The 27,924-nt window shown below is 37.8% G+C and overlaps 1 protein-coding gene across 4 annotated transcripts; it reads right to left on the bottom strand.

Moving 5' to 3' along the window:
• Nucleotides 1-17: 17 nt before the first annotated feature.
• On the bottom strand, nucleotides 18-27,924 carry LOC118267392 (alpha-actinin, sarcomeric). Of its 4 annotated transcripts, XM_050694353.1 has the most exons (21): nucleotides 27,640-27,899; nucleotides 8,421-8,625; nucleotides 6,727-6,857; nucleotides 6,243-6,477; nucleotides 5,975-6,067; nucleotides 4,961-5,043; nucleotides 4,649-4,741; nucleotides 4,403-4,506; nucleotides 4,159-4,285; nucleotides 3,766-3,913; nucleotides 3,497-3,647; nucleotides 3,052-3,237; nucleotides 2,833-2,959; nucleotides 2,628-2,723; nucleotides 2,327-2,515; nucleotides 2,120-2,247; nucleotides 1,822-2,000; nucleotides 1,607-1,729; nucleotides 1,416-1,522; nucleotides 1,171-1,330; nucleotides 18-961 (listed from the first exon to the last, which is right to left on the bottom strand). In XM_050694353.1, the coding sequence occupies exons 1-20, from the start codon at nucleotides 27,766-27,768 to the stop codon at nucleotides 1,172-1,174; spliced, it is 2,793 nt and encodes a 930-aa protein (XP_050550310.1). In that variant the 5' UTR covers nucleotides 27,769-27,899; the 3' UTR covers nucleotides 18-961; nucleotide 1,171. The 4 variants fall into 4 exon arrangements, with proteins under 4 accessions (XP_050550310.1, XP_035437223.1, XP_035437224.1 ...); XM_035581330.2 differs by lacking the exon at nucleotides 4,961-5,043 and having other exon boundaries at nucleotides 5,982-6,067; nucleotides 27,640-27,924; XM_035581331.2 differs by lacking the exon at nucleotides 5,975-6,067 and having other exon boundaries at nucleotides 4,961-5,046; nucleotides 27,640-27,924.

Genomic DNA, 27,924 nt, shown 5'->3' with positions numbered 1-27,924 from the left:
ACAAAATAAAAATAATATTTGTTTAAGAGCTCTTTATTAAAGTAGCTGTACATTCGAGTTAGTATACTTTTGGGCACATAAGTCATTCTTATTCTACATACCGCTGTTGTCTCATTGTAATATAATTGGTTGGATTAACAACACAGTCATTATTAAAAGACAAAAATATGGCAGATCATTTATTTTGAGTACTCATTCCAATACTCTCACAAACGATAATCATATAAAAATGATAAATAAATAGATGCAGGCAAGCTATGGCAATCTATGATATAAATAATTTGTGTGACACTTCCCTGCAACATTTATAAATTTAGAAAACTTAGTACAATACTGTGCCTACCATCAAAGTATTATAATTACTAATGGCAGTAAATAAAAATTGATCTTGTATAAATAATGTTTGCTTATAAATAAAAAAAATATAACAAAAACATTCTCACAATGTAAATGAGTCTTATTTTGGTGTCACACATTAGTCAAGCCTAACATTAGCACCATTTTATCTTACAAATAATTTTTTTGTGACTTCCCTGAGAATTTCTTATAAAAGTTAAAAATACCTAATGCTAATGTAAATATAAATAGAGTGTTGTAAACATATAAAATGATTTCTCTGATTTGAGCCAAAAGGTTACTAAACATTAGGAAGGAGATTTATGGTATGAAAGTTAATGGCATTTTTGGTTTGAACATTGCACATAATAATATTTAATATAGAACTGTTTTATAGACTAAATTATTCCACAAAAATTGTTTGCTCTACATTGACCTTGGTTTAGGGCGATTTTGAGAGGTAGGTCAATGTAATGGAAATAATCTTTGTGCGCCGTTACGTCGCCGCTGGAGCCTCGGGCCGTGTGTTAGTAGTGAGCGCGGTGAGCGCGCGCCATCTTAGCTACCCTCCTTGAGTGATGACGTGGATGACAATGTCCTATGATACCACTGCTGCGACCTGTGTCTGAGTAAAAAATATTTCAGTTTCTATAAATATGTCTATTCAACAAAACATGTAAGCATGGTGGGCGTTAGGCAACCGCCCAATGACAATCTGGAGGTTTGCCAAATACCATCGAGACTAAACGATCGGAAGGCCTAGGTGTTTTAAAAAGTTTTTTAAGGAAAACTAATCTGTGCAGTCAAGATGTATTTATGATAATAGTAATGTACCTTAAAGGTCGGTCTCGCCGTATAATGCGGTGGAGAATGCCATGTAGTCAAGAGCGCCGGCGGGTGCTCCAGGGCCGCGGTATGGTGGCATGCGCGCCACGCAGTATTCTGCCTGGTCGGGAGGCAACTCACGCCTGAGCTCGTCCGCCGTGATGTAGGGCTAGCGAGGAAAATACAACATCATTATTACCTATCCAAACCTAAATATGAAGTGACTGTAGGTACGAAATCGGGACGGGGTTTACCTTGTCGCCAGCTAAGATCCTAAAGCTGTCAATGACTTGTTCAGCGGTGTCTGTGTCTGTGGATTCCCTGGTCATGAAGTCCAAGAATGCGTCGAACGACACGTAGCCTGAAAATAGAGAATTTAATGTTTTATCAGCGTTATTAAAAAAATCATAGTGGCAGATGTTTTTTCATTAGCATTTTTAATTACCTGTGCTGTTGGGGTCGACAACAGCGAGAATGCGCTGGAAGTCGAGTTCTCCTTGCCTGTCCTTGCCAATGCTGTATCCGAGAGACACCAGGCATGATTTGAATTCTTCGGGCGCTAGGCGGCCTATCAACGACAAAATAAACATGAGAACAATATAATACTTAGATAATTATTGTAAAACAAATTCTTTTGTAGTAGATAGTTTGTTCACTTACCGGTGCGGTTTTTGTCGAAGTGGTTGAAGGAAGCACGGAATTCGGTGAGTTGTTCCTGAGTGATGCCCTTTGAGTCGCGGGTGAGGATCTGGTTCTCGACTTCGTTGATAGTGCGGTTGATGGAAGTCAGAAGTTGTTCCCAGCCTACGCGCAGAGTTTCCATTGTGTATTGCGAATACCTGTAGGAATAATCGTATTTCTCAAAACGTATTCTTCGTACTTTTTTCTGAACAGAAACTCTATTTTTGTAGACTTTCTTGTGAAATAGGTAAGGTTTTGTAATCATGTTGTTGCTTACCTGTTCTCGAAGATCATGCCCTCCTGTACGGCCTGGTGGATGCGTTCCAATTCCTCGATATGTGGTTTGTAAGCGTATACGCCAGCCTCGTACTCCTTGAGACGACGCAGTTGGTCTTCCAGAGAGCCCTGGCATTATAAAACATACGATTAAGGGACTATTCATAGAATCTTTAATGAAGTTCAATTAAGGTTTTAGTTACGTTACCTGCAGACCCATTCCGATAGCGGTAACGGCATCCATTTGCCTTTCGATCCAGGGTCCAACAGCGTTGGCCTTCTCGGCGAACTGGCGCCTGAGGGTCTCGTTGTTCTGTTGCTTGCGCAGCTCGGCGGCCAGCGTACCATCGCGCTGGGGTACCAGCTGCCTGACGTCGGACCACTTGCGGTTCAGCTCCTGTAGAATAAAGATTTCTTTTAAAGTCTCCTCTCGGTTCGCTTTTTTAAATTGTCACTGTGTCTTCTACAAAAATAATTGACTTATAAGATGAAATAATATGAATACTTACGTGAGCAGTAAGAGTGGTGTAGGGGTTCTCCAAACCTCCGGGGATCTGGTGCTGTTTCACGATGGACTCAACCTGGTGTACCAGGTTGACTATCGCCTGGAATTCGAATAAAATAATATTATTAGAAACATATTTGAAAATATTTGATGTTATGTTAAAATGGAAAGTAAATATCTAGGAGAATCTAGTTCTTTAAAATATTTACCTGGTATTCCTTGTCGGCTTCTCCAAGGGTGGCCTTGAAGCGAGCGTGCGCGTCCATGAGACCGGAGATCTCTTCGATGGTGTGCACGATGAACATGTCGACAAGGTCCTCCCGAGTGCCGTCCAACCTGGTACACAATAAATGGAAAATGAGAATGTATACATGCAAAAAAGTAATTGCTGCAATGGCTGGATTGATTTTGTGTTAAGAATAAAGTACCAGTTGTTGAATGGAGCAGCGCGCTTGGCGAACTCGAGGTGCAGCAGGTCGATCTGCTCCAGCACGCGCTCGGCGTCGTCCAGCGCGTGGCGGCGGCGCTGTGTGAGCGCGCCCAGCCGGTCCCACTGCGAGCAGATACGCTGGCAGCGAGCGTTCACACTCGCCACGTCGTGGTACTCCAGGGTGCTGGTGATGAGAACGAAGTTTTAGTACCATATTCAACAGGCTAAGTAAAAATCGATCAGGATTAACGGGAAAAGACAACAATTTTCTCTGGACCATGAAAAAAAAAAAAACTGTCACTGATTGATTGACTGACAGACCGAAGTAACCGAAACTATTAAGATATTAAAATGTGGATGTTCGTGCCTGTTTCGCAATAAAAGGTTATTTTCTGAAAAGCTGCTGGAAACGAAAGGAAATTATTTAGGAGAAAGTTTCTTACTTGAGTTCCTGGGCAATAGCAGCGATCTGCTCGACGCGGTCTTGGTGTGCAGCGAGGTCTGACTCGAAAGCCTCGTGCTTCTTCTTCAGAGCCTTGATGTCGTTCAGCTTGCATTGACGGAAGTCCTGAGACTGGAGCATCTCCTCCTTGCCTGAAAATTAGAACAGATTCAATTTAACATAGTTTCAAACGGCAATTTGATTAATAAGTGAGGATTTAAAGATAGAAAATATTTGTATGTCTTTTTTGTATGTTTTTTTTGTACCCACCTCTGGTCCAGTCCTCGTGGATGTCGGCTTTGTGCTTGAACTTCTGGGCCAGGTAGTCAAGACGCTCAAGACGCATCATCTCACTCAACAGCCATTCTTCGAACGCCTTCTCGGCGATCTCCAGGCCCTTCCAAGCTCCAGCGATGTCCTTGAAATAGATATGATCGATTTTAGCTTTTGTCAAATCTTATTTTGGTATAGATACGAAAATCATCTGATTTAAACGACATTTAGGCTCGAACTGTATTATTTGCATTTTGCATTTGTAGTTTCTATTTTAATACTCCGCTCAATTCTTCTGTGTGTGGCTTTTGCCGTCACCCCAAAGAATAGTTCACAAGCCGATTTATTTGTTCCTAATATTTCTTTTATATCAATGCAGAGTATACTTACAGAGACCATCTTGCCTTCGGTGGGCATGTACGCGGGGCGGTTGCTCAAACGGAGCTTGGTCTGCAGGGTGTTAAAGTTCGTCTCCAGCTTGGCCTTCTGTTCTACACGTGGCGGCTTGTGCTTACGCCTGAATACATAAAATATTTTATGTCAGACAGAACTAGCAGTGCAACATGTTTATTATTACGTTTTCAGCGGTTATTTTATGGGCAACCTTTAAAGTTTATAGTATTGAGCTGTTTACCTGTAAGTACGGTAGTCTTCCAGTTTTTTCTGGCAACCGGCAAGAGAGTTGTCGGCTTGGCGGCTGTTCAGCCACGGCATGGTACGCCGAATCCAGTCCAGCAGCTATAAAATTGGTAGTCATTAATTATATTTTACTGCAACATAAATATTGCTAGCCAAGTATTGTTAAATGCTCGACTATAAAATAAAACGTTAGATTTTTTCTAAGAGACGAATGTTGCATGTTGTAAAATAAGATACTTACATCACTGGCAAGACGCTCATACTCTTCCATGAGGCGTTCGTTCTCCTGGTTGACTTTGAGAACTTTGCAGATGCGGTTCGCGGCCGTCTCAGCCTGTGGATTTTACACAAAATCCCTTTTATCTTTAAGAAATATTTTCCTGTAATATCGTTAGTTTCATCTAAATTTGACTAAATAAGTAAGTACCATACTTTTACGAGCTAAAGCAGTTTAAATTATATTCCCAGAACAAAATCAACAATCAGTATTACGACTTTGTCCATAACATTGAAAGTTTTGCGTTTACTTATTAGTTGGTCAGGAGATACAAACCTTTTGTGCACCAGAGAAGCAATGGTAGTATGAAGAGACGTATGTCATGACCGCACGCTCGTCCGGCATCGCTGTGTTCTGCAGATCTGACAAGCGGCACGCAAGCAACACAGTGTTAGTTCTCATGCGATGTATCATGAATTATTCCTTACTTGGAATGCTTGTGTTTATCCTTTCGAAAACAACATCGTTAACATTTACAAGTTCGTTAAGTTTAGAATACAACGGTTTGATGGTCTGATACTCATCGTAGGAATTGAGTTTGTTTTTCTGGAGTCTAGTTTTAAGTTGTCAACAGGCTAAAATACAATAAAAAACGCCGTATTTTAACAACCCGCATTGTCTTATCACGTTTAATTATAGGACTTAAAACAGGAAATTAATTAATGTACTAATTGACATTGTGCCGCTCAACGAACATCTAGCCAATAAAATTAACGACGACTTATTTTCAAATAGCTGAATGAGAAACGAGAGCGGTTAATTTAGAACACAAGCATTCTTTTGTTTGATATCAATAAAATACTGTACGAGTTAACAACATAAAGCTTATATATTTTTTTATAATGTTTGCACAATTTATAAGTATTTAGGTAGCATCTTCGTTCTTGGAATCGGTAATGATATAGGAACAGTTAGGTATATTTGTTTTTGTTACACATTATAAAATAAAGGTAATTCTGGAATCTGGAACTGGATTTTTGGCACATAATTACATATTTGACCTCGGAAGACCTTTCTTCGCCTTCTGCGAACCTCAGCAGTAAAAGGTCGGGGCAGAAAGGCGCAATTGGTAACCATACTTCTCCATGTCCCTTGTGGTTTGGATTACCAGCCTATCGAAACTCTTCCGAGGTCTCAAATATTGGTTAATCAACATTGAATATTGGGATTTCCTTGATATAAAGCGAGGCACTCATCATGCTATAAGTTACACACAAAGGCCTGGCGTTAGGGTTCTGGTATCAAACGCGGAAATGGCGGTAACGTGTGGCGGCCATTTTTACATTTTGTTTTGTACCTGTTGCGCGCCTTGGAAGGCGTGGTAGTAACACGACACATAGGTCATAATGGCGCGCTCGTCCGGCTTTGGTGTGTTTATTAAGTCTGCAATATCCAGTTACAATTTATATGTGTTGTTCATTTATTGATGACTAATCAAATAGAAATCTGAAATGCGGCAATTTGCCATTGCAGTAACAAATCGTTGAGATATTAGAATAGTAAAAGAACTTTCTATTCTAAGTTCTTTCGAGCTAGAAGCATCAAAAGCGTGTCTTACCGTCGGGGTCCAACATGCGGGGGATGTCGAGATACTTCTCGGCTACATCGAAAGCCGTGTTTAAGTTCTCTAGAGGATTGTCCTTGGACAACTTGCTGTAGTCGATGAGGTCGGGCCTGTGCCTGTGGATCAGGGCACAGAAGGCCAAACCGTCCTTGAAAGACAAGTGGAAGTTCTGGACGTTGACATTCTTGTATGGAGCTGTCTTGCGTTGGCACCAGAGCAGCAGACCTTCCTGTTGGTATACATAATAATAAAGAATTGAGAGCCGAAGATACCATATCATGAATGACTAATTGTTGTACAGAAAAGCATCCTTTTATTAATTGATAAAAACTGTTCGCAATGCTATGTATGTGGAATTGAAAAATGCATTGCGAATCACATTTTTGTTCACATTACTGCTGTCGATGACTAATCATTCGTACTGTTTACTGTACCGGTACATAATAAGTATGTAGAATCGATTGGATTTATTTATTACCTTGGCGGTCATTTCTTCAACGGAGATGTCTTGGATGGCGAATCGCAAGATAATGGTCCAGATCATACCCAGGGTCATCTTAAGGTTGCCATCGACGATTTCTTCGGCACCAATTGACACCAGTTTCACGCCTGAAAATGTATTTATCTAAAGTTGTTATTTTTGTTATAATATTGAGATTTCTCCTAACCATCTTCACTACTACTGCTACTAATACTAGGGTACGAACCGAAATAATTTTCTAAAGGTAGGCACACAGTTTTAGAGTGATTAATCAGCTAAGCGTAAAAAGCCCAGTAGCAGTCTGATATACAAAAAATATCTGCCTTCATAAAAGTATGTAAATTGTGATTTTTATTTGGTTACGGCTACACCATTCTTAAGTACTCGTTTTAGATTATCTATATTAGGAACGTAACGTTTGTAAACAGTGTTAGTTTTCCTTAAATATGGCTTGTAATATGTTCTGAGTATTACCTCTTTGGCGTCATACCATTAAACCGTATTTGGATGTTATAATAATAAATGTGTTTGCCTTTATAGAAACTCGAGTGAATGGTCGTATTGTGGAACGTATGTACGATTGTTTGATACGAGATTTATTAGATTTCATTGTATTTTAGTCATTTGACATAGGACTAGCATCTTTTCTATTTCTCTTCGAATTTAAGCGATTATTAGACGTTAAAATAAACTAAGAAAATTACTTTAGTGCTAGTTAACAATAAAATCCTGCTATCCTTGTGTTAGGTAAAAGTTTGCTTGTAGTACATCCATATTTATTGGTACCAATAAGGCAATAGGGAACAACATAACTAACGTACCAGCCATAGTTATCTGTGAATTGTGAATACTTGAAAACTGTTACTATACGATCTGTTGCTCGATCGTTAGTCTGTTGCATAGTACAGTTGTATAGTGACGATTTTAACAGTACAAGCGTAACATGACATCGTGTCGACATAAATTACTTTAGCTAGGTACTTTAGTAGTTTTATGTCGTTGCAAAATCGCGAAATTGTCCACTAAAATTTTCGTTAAGTTCTCATTAGATATGCTCTTGTTAGATAGTTATGCGTATTAAAATCTATGCGCGGATTCCTGTTGAATAGCGTTTTATTAGGCGTTCCTTATTTTAAAACATCCAGCCGGCTTAATACTTTTATTTTAAAGTACTGGTATTTCGTTTTACAAATACTGCCTGATAGTTTGGCAATAGATATCTACCCATAAAACGAACATTGTATTCGAAAATCGCAATGTGTAAGTGAAGGAGTAACAGAGAATATTCTTAGCAAATCGTTTACGAAATAGGTATGTACTGTTCTGAAGCAATAATTTGTATTGAATTGTCCATAACAAATTTGTTCTGTTTTACAAATATGGTTATAAATGCAAGTTTGAAGTAAATTGAGCGTATCGGAATATTTGGTTTAATTTAAACTATAGGTATCATTACTAATGTGTTTGGACATTGAATGTCTTTCATTCAGATCGGAATGGAGCGGTCTATAATTTAATTTTGGCTTTCGAAACGGGAGGTTGACATAGCCCTTTCTTGTTTTAAGCATGCTTGCAGAAAGCTAGTTAGATTACCTTAGGTTATATTGCATTGAGGTTACGGAAGTGTAGATAAAATCTTGATAAAGCTCTTACATTACAATATGGCCATAACAAGTTGTTCTTGTATTTACCTTTAGAGGCAATGAAGTCCAAAGCCTTGTTGACGTTGGCGATCTTGTGGAAACGCATTTTGCCGCGGTCAGGCTTGGGCAGGGTCTCGCCGGAGATGACCTCCAGCAGTAACATGAGCTTCAGTCCATTGCGGAAATCTTCCTCGATGTTCTCAATACCGGTACCGGCCTTCCTAAGGTGGCTGTTGCACCATGCTGTGAAGGTCTGAAAGCGAAAGTGAGAATTGTTTGAGACTTTGAACGCTATTGGTAAAGCAGGAAAGGTGACTCGGTTATATGAACCGTTGTGTGTATTGTGTGTGTCTGTTTTGTTGTTGTTGTTGTTATTACCAGTCTCTTAACTATATTGAGTGTTCTGTAGGTAATAATAGTACAAAATACTATTATGTCATAAAAGTAAAATTATTTTAGTCATTTTACTAACGATTGTTTAATTCACATTTTGAGTAAGCAACAAATTAGTCGGAAATACGACATTGTAGGTATACAAGTGCCGTTAATCAATACTGCAGTTGCATCAGGTAGGGGAGCGGGCGGTATGCCGAGGGGTTCGACCCTCGTAGTGCCAAATTCACTGGCAGTTATTAGCACCCGTCGTATTCGTTTTGCAATTTCGACTCAAAATTGTGGAAACGAGAATGAACGTTAGCTGTGAATACTGTCTGCGAGCGCTCAAATAGAGTTTTGGAATAATTTTTGAATATTGTCAGCTTAGATTTTAGTATTCATAATCCATCACTGTTGTTTGTTCAAGGAATTATGTAAATAACAAGTTTTAACGTCCTTTTGTGTTTAAAAATTCAAAGCCAACGAATTCGGTGTTTATTTGAACGGATGTAGATATGAATGTATATTTTTAGTTATTCAAATAAGCTCCATTAGATAGCAATAACCCACATAATGGGTCGTGCGGACGTCACTGTTAGTTTGATTATATCATTAGCCGAGTATCGAAAGCCGGCTAACGGAATTAAGATCTAATTCTATTGTGACCGATGTTGAACAATATCTGAAAGGCAGTAATAGTTCACGACCGGCGCTCCTATGCAAACTCACAGAGCTGATTGGTTCCGGAGGTGGCGTCAAGGTCGGAACTGATAAATAGAATTCAATACCTACATTCAACAGACTGCGTGACTCGCTGGACTAATGCCGAAGCTGACAATTACTTCAAAGAATTGTATATTTCAATTGAACTAACGTCATCGTTTGATATCACGCAACTAGGTTAGTTATTAAAGCCCCATCCTAATTAGATTTACAAAGAAATAGAAAATCAGAATATTATACATGATTGCATAGATACCTGACTGATTAAACTCGATCGTGTAGATAACTAAGCTATTGTTAACCAGTTCACAGACGAGGTAGGTATAAACAAAGGCATGTGAGACATGAGCAAAAAATTCTACCTGCAAGCATATTTGAATTCAAAGGTTCGCGTTACAGAAATATGATTCTTTTGTCGACGCTTTAAAAAGTATTTTGCTATAGAAAACATGTGACATAGAATAATCAAGCACCTATATCTATAGATACTGTTTGAGGTTTGTAAAGATGCCATCACTGCGGAACATTAAAAGTGACCGAACTGCATTCTGAGCTCGTAATGTATGAATCATCTTTGGAACTTGCCTCTTGGCACAGGACAGAAAATAATAATAATCTACCTTCCATTACCACATGACCTACAATTTGCAGGTGAAGGTATAAGTCGCCTAGCTACTGTAGCTACCATATGCCGTAAATTAACATCGCAGTTAACGACAGCGAGTGGTAGCCGCGCGCGTCGTGAGTCGTTTCATTTATTATGGTTTATGAGAATATCGTAAAAAGAAAGTTGTGTATCATTGGCACGGCGATGATGATTTACCGGGGAAAACGTTCGACAACATTGAATACGCAAAAGGTCGATCAAATACATTACATGCATTATTGTACATAACGGAGACGGTTGTCGCCTGCGTAAAAATATATTTGCGTGTATGTGTGAGTACTACGAGTACAAACGCTGACACTTGAATGTCCTGTTTATTGTTCCACGCACTGACATTGTCCTATATTAATTTAGAATTTAAACAGTGAGGAATTCTGAGTCTAGCGCACCTTGGACTATGTGGAATTTTAAATATGATTTAGTAACGACATTGTCACATAAATACGACACGCGACCTCGTGCATACGGGAATACTCAGCGTCCCTGAGACAAAACACACATCGTGACCCAGAATATGAAAATAATCCCGCGTCACCTTGCGACTGCCATCACGGCCAGCGTCGGGCTAAAATAAGGCACGCAGGTGTAGACAGCGGCCTATTCGAGATGTGTAGAATGTGCACTACTCTGTGGTACACAGTCATTGAAGCGTTTAAATATTGTCGACGTGCTAATGTATGAAGTACGAAAAGTACGTCGTCACCTGGACGAAAGTCAGCCGACCGTTATGCTGAAATCAGATTAATGCGAACTTTCAAACTTTACGTAGCTATAGAAACTACACTATTCATCCATGACCAAATTCTTTAGATAAGTTTTCCAGAAACCAGTATACTCGTAAAATTAGGATAAAGTTTGAAAGGTTGTTTCAAGGCAAACATGGCAAGGTAATAACGGCAGTTGCTGTTATGTGCTACCATTCAAATGTATAAACTAGTCTCGAGAGCTACATGTTTCACTTTCTTTGATCCTTAAAATCGAGACCAAGAATCTATGCCGTATGACCAATTCCTCGAAAAACTATAACACTCTGAAATTACTGTTGACATTGAGAAGGAACACTCAACTGAACTAATATGCGAGCTACGCAAGGAAGTTATTGAGCTCATTGAAAACGTTACAAACAATGGCATTGTTGACACTGATCTTTAAGGTCGTTTAAATGATAGTCTAATTTCGTTAATTAAGAAGTAAATACGATGGTGCATACCGACGGCCGAGGGGCATGATTTACGCAAACATGTTCCACAATAGATTTGCCAAGAAACTTTAAACCTGTACAAATGTTACGTTGATGAGGATGAACGCAGCTGTATCCAGTTATTACAGCTATTTCTAGAGCCCGCAAGCCAATAACTTTTTGTTGAGCGCGTGCTTTGGCTGATGACGCTTCTAGTTACATTACATGCCCTCTATTTGTCTTTAGTAAATAACAAATCTGTCAACTGGTTATGATTTATGCATAATTCATACGGAGTGCCAAACTGCATTTATATGAGCAATTAGATGCCAGGTAAACTAGCGCTGGCATGATTTAGTACTTAAACCTTAGGATGGAATGTTCATTCATCATTAGATGAGGTGACTGTACATTTTCCACTTCAATACCTTTCTTGATTTAGTATTTGGATTGAAAGGGACATGTTTTAAATTTAGAGTAAGCGTTCCGACCTTAAGAATCTATACAAGTTTATTTTCAATGTCTTTTAGAATGAGTGTGACAGACGACGAAATTATTATGGTAGGTAGGTGTCGGAGGTTAGAGGTTAACGCGTTAATATTTTTAATAAGGCTCGTCGAACAGATCCGTATCGAACGTTATGTGATACGAAGTTAGATAATCATAAACATAAATATGAAAGTGACTATAAAACGTTACCAGTTGTTTGGAAAGGCACCGATGTTTCCAGTTTTGGGCAATCACTTATCTTCTATGAATATTCAATTAATATAAATGAATAGATCAAGAAAATCTTAACATGATCGTTGAATTATTTAACAGAGAAAAGACAAGAATAAATTATGTTTAGTTTGGAAGTGAACATTTAGAAATATTAATTATACATATTTTTATTGATTCTCATTATTTATCCAATGTTCTACAAATGTTTGGTAAGTAAAAAATAAAGTCAACGTAATAGAATATGTTCTTTATAACTCAATAAATAAGTTTTATTGTGGCATTATGGATATAATATCCGTAGCTTTAACTTTAAAAGTAGCTACGAATATTTAATGGCTGTATTAAAGTGACTGGAAATTATATCAAAGTGAAAATAACAATTATTTTTAAAACGTCTTTCGTAACACTTTCTCATAAAAAATACAAATATTGTCGTTATTTACTTTAATGTACTATTACAGTCGCTTTGCCCTATAAAAATGTTTATGGTTAGGACCCAAGTTCCTGAGTTATGGTTAGAAGTTTAGAACCCCAGTGCCCAAGTTAAGCAGCTGGAACGCGTAATAAAACAGAAATTGTATTAAATAAATGATTTTAATTTTCAATAACAAGCTTATTTTTTAAAACATTAATATGACTAATATGAGTATCAACCGCAAGTACCGCAAACCTTTTTCTTTTCCTTCAAGCTTACCTACTCAATGGCACAACAATTATCTTTTCCTTTTCTTTTAAAAGCGTTGCCCCACACTAGTTTTTCCTCCTGTGTCGTAGGTGCGTTTCCAAACATACAATTACAAGTTCACATAATTATAGGTATCATTCGTTACTAAACATTCATAGAAGAGATAGACTTAAAAATAATAAAGTTTGACTCGTTTGTAATACAGAGCAAAAGCAATGTCCTTCAAAGAGCCATCAAACCACCACAGATGGGGCCCAGTAGGGCTGATGCCTAATCCGAAGCTGCGGACTACCTAGCGGGTTACCGGGGCTCTGGCTCGAAAAGCAGGAGTAGGAACGGGGTAGTTTTTAGTCAGTAAGAGTTTGACACTCCCTCTCGCCTCGCCCAAGGCGGGAGAAGTCATTGGATGATTTTACCCCTTAAAAAAAGACATCTAAAGACCGACCTTATTAACATGCTTTTTTACACAAAAGCCCTACAATACTTTAGCTGACCTCGAATTAAGAACATTATAGCTTTCGCGTTCACAACTAGACCAACAAAGGAGTCACGAATTCTCTATAATAATAACAAAAAGGTACTATACACGTAGCATGACATAGAAGTAAGTACGTACATGTTGCACAGACTTTCACCATGTAAATCATAAATGCAGTTCAAGGTGCAACACCGTTGTGATTTCGAGTGCAATAATGCCAAGATGGCGACTGGTAAGAGGTTAACTTCGTGTCAATTGGCGTTAGCGTGTTATTTCTGTGATAATAGAAGCTTTTCTCTGCAATTTTACTAGTATACCGTGTTGTAAGTGTGGTAATGTACGTATTGGAAAACCGTTACTTATCTAGACTAATAAATAAAATTGGAGTGTCTGTTTGTATCTAATATTGAAACTGCTTTATAGTACGATACATACAAAACAATATACATATTTTACAATTTTTGTCTATCTGTTTGTTCTGACTAATCTCTGAAATGACTGGACTGATTTTGACGGGACTTTTATTGGCAGGTAGCTGATGTACTAAGAAGTAACTTAGGCTACTTTTATTAGCCACAAAGTCCGTAAATCCACGTGAGCAAAACTGCCGGCATTAGCTAGTATAATATTATAAAAGTGAAAAGTGTTTTGTTTGTTTTTTTTCCACGTTATACTGAAGCTTTTATGGTGTTATTTTTAAGTCTGGTAATAAATAGAAGACTAATGTGTGGTATAGGCTACCACTTAACTTTACACAGCGCAGTAGATAGGTCTATAAATCTTTCTGAATTATAAAATGCTAAATACTTTTTATGGTAAAACTAGTAAGTTCTTCCGCTTTATTAAATTAGAATTGATGAATAATTTGAATGATTACGTAAACGAAATGAATAATAAACGTAATAGGAAAGTAATTAATGTGACATTTTAGTTATACTCTTACGTATTACACGAAACGGGCGTTCTGGTAACTGGGTGAAATTAAGTTATAAATAGGTAATACTTTTTCTTCTTTCATAACTAAACTGAAATTGATATTCTTTAACTAAGTTGAAACTAAAATAACTTTTGTAAAAGTTTTGCCCGTCTAATTGCCGATTTCAATATTTAGATTAAGATCGATTCTTGACTTGATTAATTCTACAGAGTTTCTGTCACAAATGAAGATAGATCCAAAGATTTTCTACGGATTGGATTAATATCGGTTATTGAAAGTAGTAAATCGATTTTTGCTATTCAACATTAGTCAAAAGGATTCCTAAATTGTAGGAAATTTTTTCTAGTTTAATTTTGTAAATAAATATTTTTTCGTTAAATGCGTCGGAACGGAGATACCGTACAAACAATGTGTGTTGTACAAACAGGGGAGTAGGTTCCCGTTTCTAATGTTATATGTGTTATGTTATATGTTCACTGTGTCCTCCGGGCGGTCTTCGCAGTGATGACACCCGTAGGTTTGCGAAAATATACCTAAACCTTTTATTAAAAAAGAATCTAATGACATGGGGATACAAAAAAAGATATTAATAAAAAACCGTTTTTAGGCGCCATTTTTTCAATATGGCGGCTTGTAATGGCAAATAAATGAAAAGAGCGATGTAAACCATCCAATACAGACTCTTTTATTACCGAAACGCCCAAACCGAAACGGTAATTAATAAAACGACAATTATTTACAAACAATATTTTCTCGCTATGATTGACTAACAAAGCCTTTCAAAACATCATTCAGCGGCCATGATTCGAACGATGCGGTCACAAACAAATAGTGTTATGAAGTTTCATACTAGAGGTGACAAGACAATTGGTAATTATTATGATTGATGATGCCTTGACTACCTGTGGGCTGATCGATCCTAACGGTTTGTTGATACGATTAACACGAATTACTCATTCAATTACCCTGGTTACACAGATGACTCAAAGCGCATTGAGATGGGTGCTGGTGCTATAACAGGAAATCACGTTAAATAATCCATTTTATTATCGGCATGCCGTAGGTATTGTTTTAGTTTAAATACTCTTCCTCCATTGTTCATTTATTTTGGGTACTGGTTGTTTAGTGATGAAGCGTGATTTTAGGCCCTAAACTCTGATTTTGAACACTGTGTAACGCATAAACTATAGAAAATCTTTAAAATTTCGTGAAGACATCTAGCTAAAAATTCGATTGATGTTATTGTATTTTTTAAAACTAACTTTCAAAGATTTGTCAATACTTCAATCGTCCAGAACTTAACTTGAATTTCACAAACTAGAAGTGAGTATACGAGTATAACAATTTCGATATCAAAAACTCCAAATAACTTTCCGTCAATCGATACGTTACTGAATGCGGTCGCATTTACGTCGAACGAAGAATTCGAAGTTAAATTATGCGCAATATATTTTCTTTTTTCTAATTAAGCTCATTTATTATCATATCGTCTTGGTTCGAGGAAAAGTGTCAAATGGCTTTCTTATTAGTTAGTGTGGGTGCAATGCTATTGGCCTGATAGCCTCAATACTACATTGACAAGTCGGACGAAATATGACTTCTAATGTTTATGTGTACTATCTAGATAAAAGTGATCGAGTATAAATAATGATATGGAATGCAATCTGGTAAGAAACCATATTTTATTTTTGTTTCAGTAGTGTAACTGATAAGGCAATGACTGATAGATCGATAGATAGCTCCAATTGATTTGGGATAAGAGAAAAAGGAAACGAGATTCATGGCTACATTTTGTAAGTATCCAAGAAATCTAATGAAAACCATATTAAGAATGATTAGAACTCAGACAATTTTTACATGGAAAGTGGTCTGAAGAACTCAAACAAATCATTTAAGTAACTGTAACATGAATTTAAAACACCTATCAGTATATTCGAGGCCAATTTTCAAGCAACACAGTTACAATCTGTTATTTTAAAACCACACCTAATGGAGCCTTTCAAAGTAAACATGTGACAGACGCAGACGGTTAAATATTTGCTCAATTGAGGTACGATTATGGCGCCGGTTTAATTAGGTAGGCATTCTATGGATTGTCGGTGTGGTACTGGCTCTTGGAATACTAATAGATAGCCACACCTGCGAAGGTGGTTCAGTCGGGCCCGGTGCCAACCCGCCCACCATAATTTCGATAAACAATAACCTGACCGTTACACGGCATACATATAATTTTATGTTCTGTAAACACAGACACGCTTCTACAGATCTAGTTTATAAAATTGTATACAAAACTTTAAATTACTTTCGTATCTTCTTGATAGCAGTGTTCTAAGATCAACGACCTTAGATATCACAAGGAGAATAAAAAATATTTTGGGAATGTCGTAAACCGCGCTAATATTTTGCGAGTCGATGTCTCCCTATACTCAGTGCTTACACTCACATTTGGAATGACGTGTCATGTTGAATGTGTTCTGATAACAGTCACGTCCAGTTTAGTACCTGCAAAAAGGAAAAAAATCATTGAGTAACAAGGAAATAGCTATTAATACCAGCACACATTATTATTTGCATTTATAAACAAAATTCCTCATCAGTTCAGAGTTTTATAAAATTGAAAGTGCTTTAGTCGCTTCAAAGTTGTCCGTACAGGTTCTCAGTTTTATAGAAAGCAAATCTGTTTGGAGTTTAGAACACGTATAATCCGAGATAAACGTCCGAATGGCAATAAATAATGTAATAAATTGAAAATTCTGTTTGAAATTCACTTGTTTTTATGTATTGCAGATAAATCAAACTCAGCTTCAATGGTCAACGGTACAGGAATTTGAGAAAGGCTACCGATGACGAAAATAAGACGTCGTTCGTAAAATAAATCTGACTGAGAAAAAGAAGCTTTAATATTATATCTGCCATGGGAACAAGCGGTAGATAGTATATTAGATAGGCAACATTACGCGTAGGCGGAGGAACCCGGGGCCGGGGATATTTTCATACACCGGAGGCTATTTGTTATAGCGAACATCTTCAGTTCGTTGGCAATTTGAAAACAATGGATTTAACATCGAAAATGTGTGTGTAACTATCCAAACAAACTTTGTAGGATTATAAACTTCTCATTTACCTATTCTATCGAATTTCCAGCGTTGATCATTATTTTAGCATAATTTAAGATACAAATCTTTGAATCATTCGAAGTGAAATTCCAGAAGCTGTTTTAACCACGTCGTTTATAAAATCAACATAAGATTCATCGGATTGTCTTTCCACAGAATCGCGGACATTTAAAAAGAATCTTATGAATCACCTATTGGCTTTTGACAGCATCATGTTAACCAAATAAATTGCACAAGCGAATTCGTGGACAATCGTTTGGGTGCGGGCTCAACAGTTAACTCATAAATTACTGATTATAACGTAACCGGAGCTCAACAAACTGTAGTACAATGGTTTTTTATAAATACTCCCGCCATAAACCCACTTACTCATACACCATGGTTTTGCTATAAATAAACATTCACTAAAATATGTTTCGCAACCTTATGCGCCCGTACTTCCTCGTGTAAATAATGACGTAACGGTATCGACACTAAAATCATGAATTATCGACTCTTTGGTAATTTTCAATTCGACGACTTTCGTGTTGCTCGTAAATTTGGTCTTTCCTGTCCTTTTTTACTTGATCGATCAGTTTTTAAATCAATTACTTGATAGGGGTTTCCTTGCGGGATCTCAATATGTTGCTTGTTTCGTTGTATTTATTTTATGGAGGGTTGATTTCAGATAAATATATTCATATCTAAAAGTAGATGTAAAATAAAATAATGTTTACAAAGAATTTGCTACGGGAGTATGGGAGATATTATCGAAGCAGGTACCGAACCTTCTTAGAAATTATCGGAAACTCAATGTTTGGACTAAATTACTCCAATATCGGAATGTATTTAGACCCGAAATCAAAGTAAATGCCAGTACAAAGCTCCAAAATCAATACTAGACAATATACGACTACTGTTTGAGTCGTAAAGTTTACATCACCAAACGCTATTCAATCTTGAAGCTATCGTCTAAAATTATCATAGTGGCTAAACGCTAGTCATAAGAACAGACAAAAGAATTCCGAGTGGAAATCTTTATTGTTTCTGTAACGTAGCTAATCTGAAGAAATTCATGTCTTTCAAATCGTCTGGTTAGGTTATAGTTTTGTGTAAAACCGTCGGTGAAATAAAACTCATCCCACGTGCAGTTTATAGGTTAGTATCGGGTTTATGGCTAACTGGACCATGCAAGCGATATATCATCATTGGAACTGAAACATCCACTAGTGTACCGCCGACCCAGTTGCTTCACCAAGCTGTGAACTTTCAGTTATATATAGACCGCTAGAGTGACAGACACGTTTACTTCCGCAATTTTTTTCACTGTCCGAAATAAAAGGGACGTTGACGGCAAATGAATGATGTGGTCTACTAATTAGTATTGTTAAATCTAAATTTAGTATTATTCTTTTTTAGCTATATGACTGTAGGCTAGTAGTGAAAATAAAATACGTTTTCAGTGCCTTGAATTACATATTTATTATATTTCTTGCAGTTATTACCATAATTTGAAGGACTTTATGAAACTCATTATTGAGTTATTACGTTAATTAATTCAAATTAAACAAAATCTCTTCAAGCCGTGTAACCAGCTGTATTTGACATACTACCTAACGTACGTTTGTTACACAATAACAACTCTGAAACAGTTTAAAACGTTTTGTAACATATACCAGGATTGTTTGTCGCAATTAAAACTGGATGTAAAAAAATACTATTGTGTTCTCGCTTTTATGTCGAGTTAAGTCGTGTGAAGAAGACGTGGAAAGCCCGTACCTGCGCTCATATTTCATTAAAACCACACGTTTCACTTTTGCCTCTCTAAATTGTTGATATCTGTAAAGCTGCCGTAAAATGAGCGCTTTTACGTAGCTGTTTAGACAACTAACCTTCTACCTTAAAATACACCTGGGTTCTATCTGTCTTACAATAAATCGCACCAATGTATAAACAGTAGCTGTGTGCGAGAGGTCTTCACAAAAGAAAATAATGTTAGTGGTATACTGTACGAGATAGGAAACGAGCAGCAGATGCTTCAAGTCACGTTGTGTAATGAACGGTTAACCTTTAAATCGTGTCAATTAGGCGTAATTCTCTGATTTCTATCTGTAACAACCGGTTCGGGCGATTATGTTTAGATATTTCGGTATCTAGATTTGCTATCGAAGACTTTTTCACATCATCGGCGTGTAAACGAAGAGACAGGACAATGGCGCGTTCCGCACGAAGGACAACAATGACAGGCCGGTATCAATGCATGTTCCGGTTTCATTCCTCGGCCGTCTCTTCTGTGTGGATTTTGTATTGGAGTATTAGAAAAAAGTAAACTCATTAGCACGGCTTACTGGAGCACTTCAAAGATGAGAGCTCGTTAGTGCGATAATTTTGTGCACAAACATTTGAGATACATCACGCTTTAACCATTATTTCCGAAATGAGGCACTCGGTTCGTTCGTTCGTTATACTCATGTTTCTTATTAGCAGTAGTGGCTGGCGCTAGCACAGGGAGTGACAGTAACATTTAAAGGTCATATTCTACCTCAATCGACCACGTTCCGAATGATTCAATTTTAATGGGCGCCAGATATTTATCCATTGTTTTGGTGCCGTCGACCCTCAGGCCACGTTAAATGAGCGTTCTGAGTTTATTGTTATATTTTCGTTAGCGTTTGTTCACTTAGCGGTTGTCATAGTTACTGAGTCTGCCCGCAGCCCAGACTGACGATATCGATTTTGCTCCCAGAGTTTCTAAGGCAACGGCTGTCTAGCGTTGAACATATTCCCGGGATTTCTGTTTACCTTTGGAGTGACGTCTTTTATTACATTACTTCTTTGCTTGTGTAAGGACGCTAAAAAATAATTAAAATGGTTTGCTTTATTTGGTTCGGTTGTGGTCTGCACTGCCTTTCGTAGACAATGTGTTATTTTGAATAAGCGAAACAAAAGAGAGTGGTCAGCTATTCACGCCGCGACAACAATGAGGTAGACTTGTTATGACGGTGGCACGCCTCGTCAGACTCGGTAACATTAGAACATACTTTACAAAACATTTTATTATGCTGTTAAGATTGACATTGAAAGCAATTTGGCTGAAGAAGAAATTGGATAGAAAGTAACGTTCCAGATGAAATTTGATTTATCCAAAATAATATGTAAGTTATATAAAATAAAATTGTTTCCATTACTTATTAAGACATCGTCTACCAAGATATTTATTGTTAAGAAAATATTTCTTAATGTGAACGCCAAAATTTTTCTGACATGCTGTCCTGTTGTTCTCTCACACCTTTTATCTTTAACATTGTTTTCATTTGTCCGGCGTTAATTGCTGAGACCTCATTGAATAAAATTAGCCAAACAACTCCACCCACTAGTTCTAAATTGGAGTTTTTGGCACTGTCCACTACATTCATTTGTGATCTATTGTTATGCATGGGCTTGTCACAAAATAAACAAAGTGCAGATTATGTCATTGTGTGAAGACGTATGAAGCTTTTTATAAACTAGTTACAGACATTGTAGGCTGTAGGTACTTGTTTACCTTCGCATTCGCAGGCTCTTTTGTTGCTCATGTCCTTAGCGCAGTTTGCGTCTCGAAGCAAAAACACAATTGGCCTGAAGATGCAATCGTGAACTAATTAATGACACCTTGCCGCCCCAACGTTTACATTGTTGCTGCAACTATTGTTATCATGATGTTATTCCAAGTTTGGTTAAAGTTCTTGTTTTAGTTTAAAATTGTTTAGAGTTTGAGATGTCAATGTTTGTGGTCAATATACGTAGCACGTCAATACTTAAGTGCATGAATTACTTTGATAATCTAATTAAATATTCGTGATAAGTATGATAACAACACAGCCAGCACTCAATGTTATTATTGTTAAAGATAAAAGATATGGCAGGGATAGATAATCACGGCTTATCGCTTGCAACACTCGATCTACTAACGTGGTTAAATGAAGAAAATGCACCATTGCCAATTGGTAGCGAATGAATAAGTTTATAGAGGAAGGGACTTGGTGATCCAGACATCCTGTACGCGAGGGACTAATAAAAACAAATTTGCTACAACACGATCCATATTTGTAACACAATGTGCCAGTGTAAGAACTGATCTATTAGTTCTTCTTTAGGTGTGGAAATCTGAGAGTGCCCTATTTTAGAATGACGTGCATGTTTCTCGGAACAGTTTGCGCGATTGTACAAGTTTATAAAAAGTTTGATTACGTTACATGCGTGCAGGAATCTGACGCAAAAATCGGAATCTTTATAGCCAACGTGATGATCTGAGTTACTGCTTATGCAACCATGGAACTATTTGAAGATTGAAACCATTACATTCACGTAATTAACAGGCTTAACAAACTGGTTCATTCGTATAAGGGATTCTGCAGTCATTATCGAATGCCTGGGCGCTCCATTCTTAATTTGTTTCTTTTTAAATTGACTGTCGTCACTGTGATTGGTCATGCGATTATTTATGGGAATATTACGTCTGTTGCCGTAATTAAAAGATATGACTAAATATATCGGTGTTCCTGACGCATTCACGGGGTAACTTGTGACTTTGTGCAGCGTATATTTGGCGTACACTCGTGTTGATGCGATGTGGTAGCGGAAACGTCCTACGCATAGGTATCTGTTTATTAACACTGTTTGGAATCTGACACTGGACGCGTGAATGCGTCGGCATTGATAGCACTGACAAGTGCTTGAAATCCCTTTACGAGCGCATTTTGTGTTAGTCATTTTGTTTCGTTTGATTACTAGTACTGCGGAACTAAATGTTACGTCTGCGATCGAAAACCGTGAAGATTAACAATCGAGGACGCGGATTTTCTGAACAGCTGTTGAATTGATTCAAAGTTTATTCGAGTGTTTTTTGCTTGCCTCTACCCTCTCGTATCTATTGTGGACGAGTAGGGTCCGAATGAATAGCGACCAAAGACTCGGTCCCCCTCGCTAACTCGCTATGACGGCTGCTGCGTTTATCTAAACAGATAATCGGTGAAGATAGCTCGGAATAACGACACGTGGTACGTTTGTGTGATCAATTCTACTTCAGTGATATTTATCATTTTATTACTCCATTGGTTGGTATTCGAATTTAATACTTATTAGCAGGCAACTTGTTAGACAAATAAAAAAGTCATGCTTGCAAATTGATTAGCAATTGCAGGAGTTATATGAGAACTTTCATTTGATATAACAAATGTTTTGTTAGTTAATATAATAATTATAGTCTTTAGATGCCAACGCCTTTAGCATATCGGAAATAGTTTTATTAGAGTTACGATTTTCTAATTATAATTATAGTAGCAAGTGAGTGTAAGCATTTCGCGTGGGCGATGGGACGGAGTCAAAAATAGATGATGTTGGCATCGGCTGGTTTGCACTCTGTCCGTGAAGTCGTACGATCCTGTCTGTCAGTCTCGATGGAAACGTCTGTTTTTTGCGAAAATATAAAACGCTCGTGATTGGTAAAACGGGGCGTGTCAGCGTCACTCGCATATTTATCTGACAATTCTTTAGCTGAAATCCAACAGATTGACTGATGGGCTTATTTGTATCTCTAAACTTAACACAGACAGAGATTGTTTTAGAAAAAACATCGTGTATTTTTATTCTGCAGAATGTACAAAATTAAGTGTGAGGTTTAACTATATTGTAGTAGAATGCACCAACAATTGTGTAACGATAAGACAAGGTTGACAGTGGTGCGCGGGCGCAGTTAGGAACGCACCTGGGTGCAGTAAGTGGGCGGACACTGCGACGCCTACTTATCTGCTCTCCGCGTTTTGAAACACACGACGGCAACCAAGGAATAATGAGACACGACTCGATAACGAACCGACACGACCGAGATGCACCCAACTACAAGTAACAGTCCAACTTAACTGCGCGTGTTTTACTAACAATGTTGTTGTTGTTGGTGGATTTTTTAAACAGGTTTTCATTGAATGGTCCAATTTTTTGTTGTGTTCCTTGCCAGGAGAAGGTCTATATTCTGTGGGAACTTCGCTAGTATTGTTGGGAAACAACACCCGTGTGTAGCCTAGTGTACCGCTAGCGACAAAGTTGACCTCAAAATCCCTTTTCTGCCTTCAATAAATATATACTGCAGTGCAACCATTAACCACAAATTTGAATGTGTAATGCGAATATTGAAAACAAGTATTGCTCAAGTTATTGATGTCAATTGAATTCGTAATGGAACCAACATAGTTCTACGTAGAATTTCAATAGAATATAACGTTGATAACGACTATTTGATGTTAGAGAAAGTGAAGACTATCATGTCTTCACTGTTCAGTTGGTAAAATTACTAAACAATTCTTAGCTTTAAGATTTCTACTTACATTTTCCTTGTATCAAGATAATACAAACAACTTTACAAAATGGTTAGCATCGAAACCGTTACTAATTACTTGACAAAAAGAAGTATGGATTGTCATCCACTCAAGGCAATATGAAAGACCAACACTCTATAAACAAAATGCAACTTCAAATAATAAATACAGTAAAGATAGAGGAACCTAATAAATGTTTAAAATACCAATACAGAATCCTCATTACTGTCAGTACAATTAAGTAATGTAGGCTCTATAATTTAATACGTCTACGTGCTTAGTGCGACTGTCCGGGCGAGAACCGGTCCACTTAAAATGATATTGACGTGGGCTAGAGACCAAACATTGTGCCTCCTGGCTCCACAACTCGTGTACACTGCGGTTTTTACAAGACACCCAATGAGTAACCCTATTCTTAAAGCCTTTAGATTCACTTTCACTTAATGATTCAAGTTTTTAAAGGTTTTCCCCAACTCCAGTTGATATTTACAAACATTGATGCAATGTTCTCCGAATTTATATGTGATCTGAATATGTTTAATAAGGTTCTTGTAATTTTATTGGTTCACTAAGCTCCAGTTATATGCAGTAGTTCAGTTCATGTGTATTAGACAGTATTAAATTGACTTCGTTTTTGAAATAAAATTTTCTAAAGCCATTAATAGTGTATTTTTAATCAGCTTATCTTAATCTGATTACCATTTTAATTGAAGATTTCAATACAAGTTTGATTGACGCTAAACATTCTTCTAATTCGATGCATTTGATTATTTTCTTTATCTTTGGGAGATGTTACTTGGTTATTGGCTTGTTTATTTTTGTAAGGCAGTATATTATTTGTATGTGTTGTATCGCTTTGTATCGTATTAGGTGGAAAGCTGGTTCGAAGTGGCTCGGTCGATGCAAGCGCATTGTGATAACGCTTAGAAAGTTTCTTTTCACCGTTATTTTATGTTAATTTGTTACTAACTTATCGTGTCGTAGTTCAATATTGAAGGTCGTTCGTATTTTGTTTCGTTCTTATTTGCATACGAACGACATTCATCGTGAATCCAACATTTTACATTTCAAACTGATTCATAAAGGTCAGCTATTTTAGAAAATATATTCAATGGAAGAAATTATTAACTGCCTGAGCTGTGAACGTGAACATCTGGAATAAATTGGTGACATTTATTTTTTACTTGTTAATTCCAAACAGTTTTAAATGTAATTTGCTGGCTTTTATCGTGCTGACAGACTGTTTCTGGGACAGGAAACCACAAAAGGTATTCGACATTCTTCGAGGGCATTAAAACGATGTTGCTGAGTCAATTTGTCGCCTTTTTATGCATTTGATAATACTTCACCTCGTCCTTATTCAACGAATTGAATTTTAATTAACTCCTGGTATTATGAATGGGTTCGGAGAAATAGTAACAGACGACGCACCTTGCGCGGAGGAAGTTGAATTCTCAGCTATTGGTGTGTAGGCGGACGTAGACACCTTAGTAAACACTCGACACCGCGGATGTGGCTGTCGAACATGATACGATACCGATACAAGAGCCAATATACTGTACTAGGAACCCACGTCCTGCACTATTTTATATCGAACAATTAATTTCAAAGATTTTTTATGATTTATCCAACAGTGTGGAGAGCTGCAAGCCGACACTTCTGTACCTCGATTTTTGATCGCGTGCCAAAAACGAGCCAACAACGACAAGGAAAAAATAGCCATGTCAAATGTTATGTAACTGATATTATACATGTACGTCAACATATTTGTGATCAACTTCAACGTCACCTCTCCTGAAACTCGTTTCCAACAAACATCTAGGTTTTGTCAATCTCGATTTCATCTCACTTACACTAAAACCTAGTTCAATAGAAAGTGTTATTGTGTGCTCGAAAGATACGTGTTTGTCAGTCAACGAGATCTGTGGCATTGTTGTATGTTCAAGTAAAAAGATAAAAAAATACCATAGAAAAATGATGGCTTAATACCCGTAGAATATTAGTGAGTATTCGAGGTTATCAGTGTCAATGACCCCGTGCGCAAAAGGTATGCCAAGGTGATAAATTCTTTAGCTAATGACAAAGTGAATGTTTTTTTGCTGCAATGAGAATTATGCATCAAATAGAGCCAATTATTCTATTGCATACTTTACGTTGTTTGTTGTAATTACGCCAGTTATTGAATAAAATATATCCATAGATCAGTTTAATAGGCCCAGCATATGGTGCGTGTATTCATGCAGCATTATTATTCAATCGTTGTTATTAAATACCGAACATGGGCAAATTGTGAATTATTCGGTCTCTCTGTGAACTCTGACAATATAAACATGGCATAAATGAACATGTTTATGTAAATCACAGATTTTATAACCAGTTTAGCTCGTCCTTACTTTCACGCCCGATTTCTAGCGTAAGCAGATGCTCGACGGTGTTGCTTTTGATATATTTGTGTTAAACCATCAATATTTTAACACTTCAAACTTCGTAAAACTACAATTTTGTTGACGATCAATTATGTAGAAAGTGAATTATATGTTTTGCATCGACATTCGAGGTCGCTGCATTGCGTTTCCTTGTAAATTTTGTCGAGGAAAGCACTTCGTGATGAGTGCGCTACTGACCTCCTTGCGGAAGACTGATTCCAGTCGTTGGGAGCGCGAGTGCGACTCGTCGGGCGACTTTTCCGCGCAGACGCATCTCAAGTTGGTCGGCCGCGACATTGACCCGCCATACATGATCGGCCAATGCACTGAGTGTCGCAGGCTCTTTGTTTATATCCTGTAAGGCCTCGAGCCTCGGTCGTTCATTGTCCTCGTCCTGAGTAAGTAACTCAGCTAGCACAACAGCTAACCTTGTAGGTAGGGGCATTCTTGTGTGGGTTGACTAATGACATTGTGCTGCGGGACGGAAGACAGTCGGAGGTGCGAATGATAAGTATCTAAGGTTACTTCAAGAAGTGCCTTGAAGTTTCGCCAGCTGATATTGTTTTCATAAGTCACATATTTTTGTTTAGCAGGTATGTTCTATATTCGTGGCTACGGACTTTGGTTTATTTTTATAAGCTTCATGAGATTAACTTTTTATAGTTTTATCGAACATATAAAAATTTAGAAAAATCATTATTTCTTTCTTGTGTTACTTTTGCTGTTTAATTCTGTTAGCATAGCAGCTGAATTAAAGGACCAAATAAAATAGAATTGAATCAGAAGTGTGTGTGTTGAGTGTGTCGTAAGACGTTAATGACATTCCACAGGTTGCGCTGCCGGGGTGCGTCACAGCATTCGTCACACAGCACCAGCTCACCGCGTAAATACTGATCGTTCAGAATGCAGTTAGCGCAGACACACCAGCACACCAGTTTCCTGAAATATGGGTTTCATGGTGACGTAAAGTCGGACGCCCGCGCTTTCAGCGGCGCCTGCGCTGGACCCATTTTAGGACATGACTAACGGAAATTCGACTCCTCTCTCTCTGGCCCGCTCCCTCCCGTGGGAAGCGGCGTGCGCTCGTCTCGCTCGCACGAAAAGCTTCAAGAAATCTTTTAATAGTGTCCACGGCCGCGATCTACTTTCAACTAGCGGCGGGAAATGTGCAAGACCGTGCTTACATTTTCGAAAATGCGCGGGGATTTTGAAAATTATTTTCAGTTTTTGATTTGACTTTTTTTTTATTTTTACATTTATTTTTAGCAATAAATAAACCTATGATAATTCATATTTTTAGAGTTTTAATCTCTATAAATAGATTCATAATCAGATAAATTATTATGTCAGCGCCGGTAATTAATAAAGCAGGTGCAATCAGATGTAGTAGTGTAGTAGTCCCCGAGCCGGTCCAACAGTATTATGTGTGACTTCTGTTTTATCGATTTGCAGATAAAATATATATTTTTTTGTAAATACACAAACATGAGTCACGAACGAAAGCGATAAGGCTTTCCGGCGATATTATTTCATTATTTAAAACTGGGTATTCGTCTCGCGTACAGTTTACGTTTACCTACCCCACGTAACGTGTGTCAACATTGTGTGAGGTGTGTAAAACTGACCTTTTTCTGTTGTTTCTCCCAAGCCGGGTCTAGCAGACCCTCGCGCTCCCATTCCTCCTCCTGTTCCATGTACCCATCCGCGTACGACCCGTCATAGTGATTTGACATCACCCCGTTGTCCATCATCATGGTCACCGCACTGACCGTCGATTTCGATGTTCGTTCGAGCCTATGACCGCGAACTCGCGTGTGTTGGTTCGTACCGCGCACTGCAACAAGCAGCCGGCCGCGCGCCCGCTGCAAGAAGACTGGCGCACGAGCGCTCCCCGTGGCGGCGTGACGAAC

The sequence above is a fragment of the Spodoptera frugiperda genome, chromosome 6, assembly GCF_023101765.2.
Source record: "Spodoptera frugiperda isolate SF20-4 chromosome 6, AGI-APGP_CSIRO_Sfru_2.0, whole genome shotgun sequence".
NCBI classification, from domain to species: Eukaryota; Metazoa; Arthropoda; class Insecta; order Lepidoptera; family Noctuidae; genus Spodoptera; species Spodoptera frugiperda.
The sequence above is the reverse complement of the archived record's forward strand: the minus strand, read 5'-3'. Positions and strand labels throughout refer to the sequence as shown.